This window comes from Mixophyes fleayi, chromosome 11 (genome assembly GCF_038048845.1).
Source record: "Mixophyes fleayi isolate aMixFle1 chromosome 11, aMixFle1.hap1, whole genome shotgun sequence".
Lineage (NCBI taxonomy): Eukaryota > Metazoa > Chordata > Amphibia > Anura > Limnodynastidae > Mixophyes > Mixophyes fleayi.
The window spans coordinates 38,157,288-38,170,708 of record NC_134412.1 but is presented as its reverse complement, the minus strand read 5'-3'; the positions used below and the strand labels follow the sequence as shown (position 1 = coordinate 38,170,708).

The 13,421-nt window shown below is 38.4% G+C and overlaps 1 protein-coding gene across 4 annotated transcripts in view; it reads left to right on the top strand.

The window, feature by feature from the left end:
- Positions 1-992: 992 nt before the first annotated feature.
- Positions 993-13,421, top strand: part of RASIP1 (Ras interacting protein 1) — a 59,638-nt gene continuing 47,209 nt past the window's right edge. For 2 of the 4 annotated variants that reach the window (XM_075191228.1, XM_075191225.1), the window contains exons 1-3: positions 993-1,391; positions 3,622-3,772; positions 9,769-10,367. In XM_075191228.1, the coding sequence (XP_075047329.1) occupies positions 3,639-3,772; positions 9,769-10,367 (733 nt within the window). In that variant the 5' untranslated portion in view covers positions 993-1,391; positions 3,622-3,638. Of the gene's footprint in view, positions 1,392-3,574; positions 3,773-9,768; positions 10,368-13,421 lie in introns of all 4 variants that reach the window. The other 2 variants (XM_075191229.1, XM_075191226.1) reach the window with 2 other exon arrangements.

The window sequence follows — 13,421 nt, the reverse complement described above, 5'->3', positions numbered from 1 at the left end:
TTAGCGCTACTGAACAAAGAGGTGTGGAGTTTAACAAGCCCCCAATCTTCGCCAGTGACCCCCCACAAGGAGGTATGAGATTGGCTGTGTAGGATGTACAGGTTGCAGTCCTCTAAGTCAGGGTCTGGAGAAACATGGGTGAAAAACATGATCAGACAATCCTAGGTCAAGCCAGGCCGGTATGCAGTGCCAAATTGGAATGCAGAGAGTGGTCAGGGAAGCCAAAGGTCAGAGCAGGTCAGGAAGCACAGACAAAATCATATTCCAAGTCTAACAGAGAGGCATGGCCAACCATTAGATGGAGCACAAGGAAAGGCACTACACAGCGCAATCTATGCTTGGTAATGGGGAAGGCTATAATAGGGGTGCTATAACAGCACACATGTGAAGTATCCACTGCAATAAGTACATATATTTTCACCAAACTATGCTTGTCCGCTCTAGATTTGTTTGATGTGCATGGCTCACTTCAAATATGATTAGTTGCTGGGATGGTAAGCTAACTTGGTGACAACCTTTTTACACCACACTAATTTAGCTCATTCATTTAAAATTTTAGTTTTATGTTAAAAAGTGCGCGCACAGTGGATGTGGCTTGGCAACAAGGTGTGGCCAAATGTCCCCAGATTTATCTTTAAGGAATTGTCAGCCTCAAATTACTCTTTAGTTTGTCTTCCCAGTTCAGTAATGACAAACTATGGTAATCTAGCAAGATGCCACACACAGCAGGTGCTTTATTTTGAGGTGTGTTGCATGATTCATAATAATGTAGTGAGATTAAAAAAAGGCATGTCTCATATGTCTGAAGCTTTTCCTGATACACAGAATAAGATGCTAACTCCATCTTTTTCCAGCATTGACTTAATTCTTTCCTTGTTCCCCTGTATTGTGAGATGCGAGTTATATTAATCTTATCTGACCCCAGGAAGAGGGAGGGCTTGAAATTTGTTAAAACAAAGGAAGCTGGATGTGAGACAGACAGCCTTTCCAGGATTGGAACAGTAGGGGAGAGAAACTTTTATTTGAAGACCCAAAGAGATTTGCCTGCAACTACGGATAAAGCTTCAAATAAAGTTGACCTAGACTTTATGCTGAAATTAAATCTGCTCATTTAATGTACATTGACAAACAACAGTGCCCTACAGCCTATTTTTGTTAAGTTACCTGGAGATTGTTTTATCCTGTTAGCTGTCAAAATGCATCCTTGAACAGTACTGTACTACACTTTGCTGTATTCTGGTAAATGAGGATGTATATTCTGAATCTGACCCTTACATTCTGGATCCAGGAATAAGATGAGTAACGATTGCTGAGGTGGCATTCTGAATAGAAGAGGGAAATCACTGCTACAACGCAGTTCGAAAAGCATATTCCCTTGCAACTCATAGACGGTAAATATATTTCTTGCTTATTACTCTTTCTTTATTTTTATCCTTAAAAAAATTATCCTCAAATATTTATATACATCCAAATGTAGTTTGGGGTTTTGTTTGCCAGTTGTGCCAGTTTACTATGTACAGGTATTCTGGAAACTATTGCTAGTCAAATATGTATACAGTGTGTGCATTCAATGTTTCCATGTTGGATTATGTTATGTGCGCCGCCTTCTTTATAGACTAAGGCTCCACATGTAGTTTTTATTTATAAATCTTAAGCTAAATTTTATATTACACTAAGATTGAATGTTGACATTCAAACTAATAAAAGGATATTTTCAGTTATGTTTTCCATAAAGTAAGCTGCCTTTATACCGATGCTTAATTGTCTTGTGCAATGAGAACTGCACCATTTACCTTTTCACATCATGTTGCAAAGTTCTAGATTCCACCTTAACATAATAGGCTTAGTGGTATCATATGTTGTCATGTGGTTTGTGTATAGGGCTCCTATGTTTTTTAAATCGGTTCACCCATATCAGGAATTTGTTCCGCAGATTAAAACCACTGCTTTTATTTGTTATTTTATTCAAATACAGCTATTCCCACTAAAGCCATTAATTTATAAAACATGAATCAGAATATAAATTCTAACATTTAAAAATGTAAACATTTAAATTTAAAAATGTAAAGCTAAATTCTAGGAAAAAAGCATTCTGAGTTTAAGAGATGTTTGCAGTTTGCATCTGTGGCGTCATATGCTGATATGTAATGAGTTGTGCCAGGGAAGGGCTGGCAAATATCAGCCTGGGGGCAAGTCTCGACTCAGCAGTCTATATTAAAGGGAAAAAAATGCAGGTGACCCAGCCCAAGGTCACTAAGTTCAAGCACTATGGGACCGGTCCAGGGGGCAGATGGCCCCCTGCCCCTCAGCCCAGCCTGCCCCTGAGTTGTGCCTTGTATACAGCTCTGTGATGCCATTCAACCAAATCACTGGGGTCCTAGTACAAAAACTGCCCTGGGTCCGTGAAAGTTTGTTGCAGATGGCCCCCTGCCCCTCAGCCCAGCCTGCCCCTGAGTTGTACCTTGTATACAGCTCTGTGATGCCATTCAACCAAATCACTGGGGCCCTAGTACAAAAACTGCCTTGGGTCCGTGAAAGTTTGTTGCGAAAATTAATCTTGCTGCACCTACTCATTTACCAATGTGGGTGTTGCCTATGCACTGTAAATTATGTACCTATACTTTGTTCTCCATTTCAGATAAAATAACTAGTGAAGGCCATTTTTCTTCTTGTTAATAATTGAATAGATAAAACAATAACTGTACAGTATTAGTATATATAATGTATAATATTAGGCTGATGAGTATAGTTTTACAGCTCTTTCTTGCAAATGTTTTTATTTCCGCTTTTATCATCTGTCATTTGCTCTGTTGGCTAGCCTGCAAGTCCCCTCAAATGTACCTGTTCTTATATTAAGGTTTTTTTTCTTTTGAAAAGTCGTAAATAAGGAACATTTCCTTTAGTTTTTATTGTTTGTTGTTGCAGCTGTTTTCTGAAAGTGTTTTATGCTTGAGCTTATCATGTTGAGGCTGTGTGCCCTAGGGATTAGTACAAATACAGTGTTTCCTCACTAGTTTGTCTGTGTGTCCTCCATTTATTGCTAGGAAAGCACACAGTAACAACATTTCAGTAATGAGACACTACAAATTGGTCAAGCATTGGCAATGGCATAACTAGTCATGCTGAAATTGCAGGCAGAAATTGAACATAATATTAAGTTCAGTGCTTGTAGGGAAATCCATTCTTCCTTGTAACAATCACCCAGAAAATCCTGACCTACAGCATATTTAAAATAAATGTGATATGAAACTCATCAATCATCAAATGACATTAATAACACTCTATACTTTTGTGTGATATACAATACTAGTAGGTAATTCATTTACTGTACTTACTGAAGAAGTGGTAGTAATATGTACATCTCATTTTGCTTGGATTATGTAATTACTGTGTATCATTGAAATAATATGCCATTATTTGTATCAGTTTATGTGTTTAACTCAAACAGGTGTTATTTTATTGATACATTTAATTATTTTACTCCTTAAAGAATTAACTAGAAAGTATAAAATAAAAATAATGTATTTTAGAATCTGCATGATTTGGAATAATAGTATCTTTACAATTGCTTTAGGACTTTCCTTTACATCCATTGGAAATTTTATTGTTTCTTTTCTCCAGTCCTGAAAAATTATACAATGTTTCACGAAGAGAAAAAGGAAGGAAGTCCCAGATTCGGGAAGCTGCATTTTCCTGTGGGCCTCTGGATTAATTCTCCAAAGAAGCACTTTGCCAAGCTAGGCAGACGCTGGCCTAGTGTTGGCTCCATCAAGTAAGATTCAACCTCATTTCCTCTTTTTAGTCTGTTTGATACGTGTTCTATTGTAAGACATCAGTGCAGACCAAGAGTTCCTGTCACTTACAAAAATACATTCAACATTAATGCAAATTTCTTAGAAAATCTAAAGGTTCCAAACTTTATGTACACAATAATCTTACAGTACAAAACAGTATATTGTTATATTATTTAGTATCACCTATTCAGTGTCACACAACAGCAGCATTCATTTGCCAAACCAATGACAAACCAATTAACCCCCCCCCCCCAAAAAAAAATTTCAATAGCTTGCACAGAGGAGTTGGAGGAGAAGAATAGATAGAGAGACATTAGGGAAGAGGGCCCTGCTCATAAGAGCTTACATCCTAAAGGGAGGGAAACAGACAGGAGGCACAATGGGGAGTCAGAGGGGATCAGTTGCAAGAGGAGCGGGACAGGGGAAGAGAGGTGAGGAGATCAAACATATAGAGATGGTTAGGTGGATGGCTGGTAGGCTTTGAGGAACAGATCAGTTTTAAGTGCCCTTTTGAAGGTGCACAAATTAGGGGACAGTCAAATGGAGCAAGGGAGGTCGTTCTAGTGGAGGGGACAGGACAGCCCAGGAGGAATCTTGGATTCTGGAGTGGGATGAGGTGATCAGAGTGGAGGAGTGATGATGGTTATTGACTTAATGCAGGGAATGGGATATGGAGAGGAGGTTGGAAATATACAGGGCAGTGGAGTGGGAGAGGGCCTTGTAGGTGAGGGTGAGCAGTCAGTTCATTCCGATCCAAATCTGTGGTTCGAAAATTGTTTTGATTGCTATGGTCAAATTAGATTTATCCTAGTCAAATCTGTGCTACTTTCTTGAATTAAACAATTTATTTTTTAATTGCTGGAAAATTTGAGAAATTCCAGGAAATGTTTGAACTTTTATACTGATTCGATGAACCAGATCTTGAAATGATACATGGCTGGCTTGAATCTTTGAAAAATTGATTCAGTAAATTGGAAATTGGAAATCTCCAAAAATGCTTTACTGGTCTCAGACACAAAAACTAAGTTCAAAATTAGTGAGGAAAAGAAAACTTTTATACATGTACAACTATTAACTATTATCCCCATGGAAATGAATGAACGCATTGAAATGAATGTTAAGGACAACTGTGTCTGATGTATTGAAAAAATAAAATGCAGGATCATTTGAAATACGCCTGACAACTCCAGCATGATTTCCAACTGTTGTCGTTTCATTAACTAGCCTATTTGGCTAGTAATTGAAAACTCCATAGACTTTTACCATTCATCATCATCATAATTAATTTATGTAGCGCCAACATATTCCGTAGCGCTTTACAATTGGGGACAAATACAGTAAGAAACAAACTAGGTAAAACAGACAAAGAGGTGAGAAGGCCCTGCTCGCAAGCTTACAATCTATGGGACAATGGGAGTTTGATACATGAGGTTAAGTCTACTTTGATTCGTAAGCTAAATGAACCCGTCACACAACAATGTTGGTCAGGGGGTAGTTGTCTTGTGTGAAATTGTGTAACGGGTGGTAATAGGGTAATGTAGTGAGGTTAGGAGGGTGGTTGAGGAATATTATAAGCTTGTCTGAAGAGGTGGGTTTTCAGAGAACGCTTGAAAGTTTGTAGACCAGAGGAGAGTCTTATTGTGCGAAAAAAGTTCTGTAACCGGGAATGGGAGGATGTAATGAGGGTGGATGAGAGACGCAGATCTTGTACAGAATGGAGTTGCCGAGTTGGGAGATATTTTGAGACAAGAGAGGAGATGTATGTTGGTACAGCTTTGTTGATGGCCTTGTAGGGTAGTAAAAGTTTTTTATATAAGATTCTGTAGAAAACAGGCAACCAGTGTAGAGACATACAGAGTGATTCAGCAGAGTAATGACAATTTTGCAAGGAAAATCAATTTTGCCGTTGCATGCAAAATAGATTGTTGGAGTTTGAGTCTGTTTTGGGGAAGAACAGTCAGGAGGGAATTGCTATAGTCAATGCGGGAGATGATCAGTGCATGAATTAAGGTTTTTGCAGTGTCTTGTGTAAGATATGTGCGTATTCTGCAAATGTTTTTTAGATGTACATAACATGATTGAGATATAGTGTCGATGTGAGAAACAAAGGATAGTTCTGAATCAAAGATCACACTTAGGCAACGAGCTTGAGAGGTGGGGTTTAAGGTCATGTTATCAACAGTGAAAGAAATGTCAGGTATGCTCTTGTTGGTGGGTGGGAATATTATTAACTGTGTTTTAGAAAGATATGAGCTTGAGTTGGCGAGAGGACATCCAAGATGAAATGGCAGAAAGACAGTCCGTTACACGGGACAACACAGATGTCGAGAGATCAGGAGAGAATAGATAAATTTGGGTATCATCCGCATAGAGATGATACTGAAATTCAAATGAACTTCCAAGATTTCCAAGAGAAGCGGTATAGATAGAGAACAGCAAAGGACCTAGCACTGAGCCTTGCGGTACTCCAATCTGTCCAGTCATTTTAATGGGGATTCCTCATGTAGCACACACCCTATTTAATTGAAACTAGTGACCAGTGAAATTAATCGAAAAAGCTTAGAGATTTTTAAGTATTGTTGGGGAATTTACTTTTTAATTCAATGGATATAAATACAATTCTGCTTAGAGAGTTGGGACAAAGATATCTTTTTATTTTGCCAATTTCTAGCAGTTTTGAACGGTTTAGGATAAGTATGAAAATTGCAAATTTTTAGTTTGCTAATTTCGCTAGAGATGAGTCAGCAACAGATGTTCGGCTGCTAGCTGGCCTACCTGCTGTAAGGGCTTATTGTGTATCACTCACTCAATCTGACAGGGTTATACGACAAAAAGCACCAATGTAACCTGTATGTACCTATATATTTACATCCATAATTTACCCCTATTGTACTATGTCAATGTCCATCTCTAGTCACCTCTTTCTGTCATAGGGGCATTTAACACACTGTCCATAGTTCCATAAAATGTTTCTTTATAAAACATTGGTGGCTGATTCTTCTTAGTAGTCCCACTGATCTTCTGTATTAAACAGGAATAAAGTCCTATAATTATCTACTTTAAACCACATACCCACTGGTGCTTTTTACTGCTAGTAAAAACACTAAAAAAAGCACATGTCAAATGCCTTTATGTTTGACATACATTTTTGCTAGTGTTTTTTGCTAACATGAAAATACCATTGTAGACACTCTCGATGTGTTTGCCCAAGAATTGTTCGGAAAAGTGCAATGCATGTAATAATGGCAGTGGGCATAGTAATTATAGAAACAATGGTTAGAACCACATGTAAAACGCATTTAAAATCTCAAGTTAGAATAAACACTATAGAAATATAATGCTTTGAGAATACAATAAATCTGTTTGCTTAGAAATATTGAAAAGGCCATGTACTGATTTTATTTTAGCCTTCATCTTCAGTATAATAAAGTTTATTAACAAGATGAGCCCTACTTTTAGTGAATGTTCATGTATGTAATATCTTTGCTAAGATAGTGGTTGGGAGTTGGAATCCCCCCCTCCCTCCTTCCTTCCTGTAGCCAGTCATATGACAGATAATGAAATGAAAGAATGGAATGAGAGGAAGTGAAAGGGGTGGGGTATTGAGGAGTTTGCGCTGTATCATTTCCGTAAGGCCTTGAAGTTAAGAACACAGGAGAAGGCTGGAGAGGGTTTCTGGCTGACATACCATGTTAAAAATTACTATTGTCCAGCACCACCCTCAAAAAGTGCAAAGGTTTGATATAAATAGAGAAGTCAGCTGTAGCATCTGACTTTATTTGGCTTGCTCTTTACATATTTTTTTCTCCCAAAAGATTAATTAAAAGTTAGGACTATTATAGTAGGGGTTAACTTCCCAAATCAGTAAGTAAAAAATGTCAGATATTTGTAGAATTAGTCAGTTCTGTATTTTGGCTACACCCAGACTTCATGCACAGCTTTAGGGTCAGAGTGTGTCCAAGTTGATAGTAGGGTGTCCTTGTTTCTTTGGCTACGAAATAAAGTTTCAGCTGAAATATCTTTTGTCAGCTGGTCAGCCATAAACACAGCTATGTGCACGTAGTGTTTTATAGGAGAGCTACCACTAGCCTGCAAGACTTTACCAGGTGGAGCAACAAGAACATTCCAAAGGACAAAAACTCTACTTCTACACAATCTTCCCAAGCAAATGGCTGGGTGGAGGAGCATTTTTAAACCAGCAACATAATACCGGAGGTCTGCAAACACACAATGTTAAAAATGCAAACTATGCAGTGAAATATTTCTGAGGCGTTTAAATTAGACCCATATATTATGACTCAAATTTCAAGGAAGGTGATGTTGTCAGCCCTTGATATTTGTACAATGTGTCTTTCCAAATGTACGATCAGTCACTGATCATAATAATAATTTTACTAAAACAAATAATAATACAAATATCAAGAGGAAATAGAAGAACAGCTGAAGTACCCAAGTTGTAGTCATTTTACTTTATATACGTAGTATAAAATCTTTTAAGTTTTAGTACAGTCTCAAATGTCAGAATAGTCAAATCGAATTCTTTAAAACATTTTTACTGAATGCAACAGAGATGAATAAATCACATATATTTTAATGCTGGAATTTCCTTACAAAGAGATTTCACCTATCCAAAATCAGATAAGTTAAATCTGTTAAGCATAATTAGTACAATTTGGTTAAATGATATACGGATGGAATAAATATTACTGCACGTTCTGTGGCTCGGTTAAATACTATATATAAAAAAAAATGTCAGACTATAACCATTGCTCTTCAATAGAAGATGTGTAATATCAATCAATATAATTTGGAAATCAATGTCAGGACAATTTTGTAATAAAGGCTGCTCCATGTGTACACTGTTTAAATGACTTTTCTGTATGTTATTATTTAGTAATGAATTTGAAATATCGAAACATAGGTTTTGATAGCAGATAAAACAATTCGGCCCAACTAGTCTGCCCATTTTGAACCTATGGTAACCTCAAACCCTTTTTGAGCTTTAGTTCTTAGTAATGATATCCTTATGTCTATCCCAAGCGTGCTTAAATTGCTTTACTGTATTAGCCTCTACCACCTCTGATGGGAGGCTATGCCAGTTACCCATTACCCTTTCAGTGAGGTCATTTTTTCTTAAATTTCCTCTGAACCTGCTTCCCTCCAGTTTCAGTGCATGTCCTCATGTTCTAATACTTCTCTTCCTTTGAAGAATGCTTCCCTCCTGTACCTTGTTATAACCTTTGATATATTTGAAAGTTTCTATCATGTCCTCCCATTCCCTTTTTTTCTACAAACTATACATATTAAGATCTTTTAGTCATTCTGGGTAAGTTTTGTGCTGCAGGCCATGCAGCATTTTAGTTGTCCTTCTTTGTACATCTCTAATTTGTACATATCTAATGTATTTATTTAGGGGCAGCATGGTAGCTTAGTGGTTAGCACTTCTGCCTCACAGCACTGGGGTCATGAGTTCGATTCCCGAATATGGCCTTATCTGTGTGGAGTTTGTATGTTCTCTCTGTGCTTGTGTGGGTTTCCTCCGGGTGCTCTGGTTTCCTCCCACAATCCAAAAACATACTAGTAGCTTAATTGGCTTGTATCAAATTGAGCCTAGTCTCTCTGTCTGTGTGTTTGTATGTTAGGAAATTTAGACTGTAAGCTCTTATGGTGCAGGGACTGATGTGAGTGAGTTCTCTGTACAGTGCTACGGAATCAGTGGTGCTATATAAATAAATGATGATGATTTATAAACAAACACTTTTGCTATTTTCATTGTTAAATCTGAAATATCATATTCCTGTGAGAGGCAGGAATATGACATAGAATTCACTTTTTTTTGGTTGTTTTTAACAAGTGACCATTATATTTTGTAAATAGAGCTCTGTGCAATGTCAGTTGAACCTTTAAAAACATGGCCTTATTCAAACATATTTATCTTGACTTGCATATCTTACAATTCTTTTATCATTGCCAGGTCCACGTCTTCAGACACAGCCAGTCGCAACAGTGAGCCCGTGGAGCTACGTCAACCAACGAAGAACAAAAACAATCGTCACAAACGTCTGTCTAATCTCTTCCACCGCAGTACAATACTTATGACTGGTAGCATTAGTTCTGGCAGTGCTGCTGGGCGCTGGGCTAGTGAGAAGAAATTGTCAGAGATAATTGATCAAGTGCCAGAGGATTTGGTGGAACTGTCCAGTCAGAAGAATTTGCCTGGCATTCTCAAAATATTCGGAGATGACATTTCTTCCGGCACCAACTACAAGAGTGTTCTAGCCACACCACGGTCCACAGCGCGGGAGCTGGTGAAAGAGGCTCTGGAAAGGTATGCTGTGGCAGATTCAGATACAGACGCCTTTGTCCTTTGTGATGTGGTGGGGAGATTCGTTGGGCATGAGGGAGAATGGAAGATGGAGTACCTGCGCATAGTAGGGGACCATGAACGACCTCTTGTCTTACAAGAAATGTGGAAGCCTAAAGCTGGCTTCTCTCGACGGTTTGAAATCAGGCGAAAGCAAGAAGTGGAGAAGATGACTACAGCAGAAGATAGCGAGACTGCAGGTGGGCATGGTGTGTAAAACAAATAGGTCTTATTAATATTTTTGTAATAAGTTCATTTTTTATTTAATTGTATTTAATTGCTATATATATATATATATATAAAACAAAATAAGCGGGAGGGGGCGCCATATAGTATAATACTGTATGTAACAATACAGGCTGATGTGCCAAGTAGTAGAAATAAGGATCACCACGTGGGTACAGACACACAGGTTAAAGTGAATCAATAGAATAGGTGCACTCTGGAGTACCAGCACCAAGCAAATATAATATGCGTACCAGATATAAAATCTTTAAGGCTTATCTGTTAATATCCTGTATCTTCAAGAGCTCAGGTTTTGCTTCAAGTCAGTGTTGCCTCACACAGCGATGGAGGTACAGAGCTGGCACTTCATATGTTCTCAGTAGTAACAGCATAAACTGCAGCTTTTCTCAGGAGGCCCCTGATCTCCTCCCCAGCAGGGGCCTCCTGGTACGCATATTATATTTGCTTGGTGCTGGTATTCCAGAGTGCACCTATTCTATTGATTCACTTTAACCTGTGTGTCTGTACCCACGTGGTGATCCTTATTTCTACTACTTGGCACATCAGCCTGTATTGTTACATACAGTATTATACTATGTGGCGCCCCCTCCCGCTTATTTTGTTTTAGATTTTATCCAGTTCACCATCTGGCCTTGTGGGGATTTGGCAGCCGCCTGAACATAAGACTATCATTTATCTAAAGGGACTTTAATTTGTACTCATTTGTCTGCCCAGAGTTACGCGCTGTACTATCTATTGTATTTCGTTATCTATATATATATATATATATATATATATATATATATGTAATGCAATAGCAGAATGTAAAATATTGACAATGAAAATTGGTATATCATTCTGATAAACGGTGATATGCAACACTGTCACTTCTCCTAGTGCCTTCATTACAAAACTATAAAATTCCATTCACTTACATTTTCCATACCACCACTTCTAAATTTCCACTTCGACCACTGATTCTTACAGCAGTAAAATAAATCAATCGGTAACTATTGGGTGGTTTTCTTAAAGCACGTACAAAATAAGATATAATTTCTAGAGAAATTAGTATGTTAACAATGAGGGTATATTTAAGCCAATAGGATATGCCATTAATAACAGAAAAAGTTGTTGGGTAAACTTCTAAGTTGCTCTCCACAAATGCTGCTAACTTTTCTAGCTTTTTTATTTCTGATAATGGCAGAATCCAAGCTAAGGCCCATCATCATCATCATCATCATCATCACCATTTATTTATATAGCGCCACTGATTCCGCAGTGCTGTACAGAGAACTCATTCACATCGGTCCCTGCCCCATTGGAGCTTACAGTCTAAATTCCCTCACACACACATGCAGATAGAGAGAGAGACTAGGGTCAATTTTGATAGCATACCTACTAGTATGTTTTTGGAGTGTGGGAGGAAACCCATGCAAACACAGGGAGAACATACAAACTCCACACAGATAAGACCATGGTTGGGAATTGAACTCATGACCCCAGTGCTGAGAGGCAGAAGTGCTAACCACTAGGCCGCTGTGTGGCCCATCTGTTTCACCTGCCGATTCTGACATAGTTTGACAACTGAATGCAAATAAACTCTCAGGCACTTATTTCTTAAAATACAAAAATAAAAATGAGAACACTCTGTACAGATACAAATTTATATTTATTTAAATAAATTGAAATTAATATAGACACTAGACATCTCTGTTCTAGAGTCAATAGCCCCATTAATCAAAATAGACCACAATTCATAAAGATCACCATACATAGCAGAAAAACTATTAAACAACTACATAGATTTTACAAGTCTGATTAGTGATCAATTATTATAAAATCCCATGGGTTAAATGATAAATTCAGGCTGATCCCGGATTGGGAATAAATGGTAGGCCATCAGTTGAGAATGGATCTGCAGTTTTGAGTTCTGAAACAATCTGAAAGAGTGATTCACAGTTTTTCTTTTTATCCAAACCAAACAGTCAAATCTTCATTTAGGTTCTTTATTATCCTTGTATTTCTGTTAGTAGTTATGGAGATATAAATAATAAATTAAATGATAGTTAATTTGTAGTTGTTGATAGTCCATAGTTTTCAACATTTTTCCCAAATGGCGAGATGATGATGTTACTGAAAGTCCTGTTTGTTTTGTGAAGGTTTGAAGTTCAGGTTGATATTTGGTGATGGTGTAGGGATGGCTCTGGATTTTTGGTTTCCAGTTTAATCTTATGGCGTCAAAGTCCCTCAAAGTAAAATAGTGCGTGTTAGACCCTATTGTATGTAAAAGAACCAAATATAAAAACATTAGTACTCACATTCGAGTATGAATCTTGATCATTGAATACTAATGATGTTGGAGAGCTCCAGAAGATTTTTATCTCACTAATGGTGTCTGTTGATGGCATACTGAGTATTCCAATAATAGTATGGTGCTGGATGGGACCCATGAGGCCAATCTAACTGCACAGACTCCTCAGAGCACTGTCTGAGCATTCCAAGGAGACATCAGGCAGCTCCTCAATAAAGTGCTCAGAGAGGAAGTGTATGCACGTTCTGTCTGAGCAGCATGGAGCATGACGTGGTGTGTTCAGGGGCAGGCTGGGCTAGTGGGCAGGGGGGCGTCTGCCCCCAGGTCGTCCCATTTTGGGCTACCTTGGGCTGGGTCACTGAGCCACCTGCATTTTTTTTCCTTTAGAATGTAGGATGCTGAGTCAAGTCCTGCTCTCCAGGCTAAAATTTGTCAGCCCACTCCTCGATGGGGCAGAATGGCGGTCACATCTTCAGGTAATTAAAGCAGTGAGAGAGACATTAGGGGCCAGCAAAAAGAGAGATATGAGGAGCAGCAATGAGAGAGATATGAGGGGGCAGCAATGAGAGAGATATGAGGGGGCAGCAATGAGAGAGATATGAGGGGCCAGCAATGAGAGAGATATGAGGGGCCAGCAATGAGAGTGATATGAGGGGGCAGCAATAAGAGAGATATGAGGGGGCAGCAATGAGAGAGATATGAGGGGCCAGCAATGAGAGAGATATGA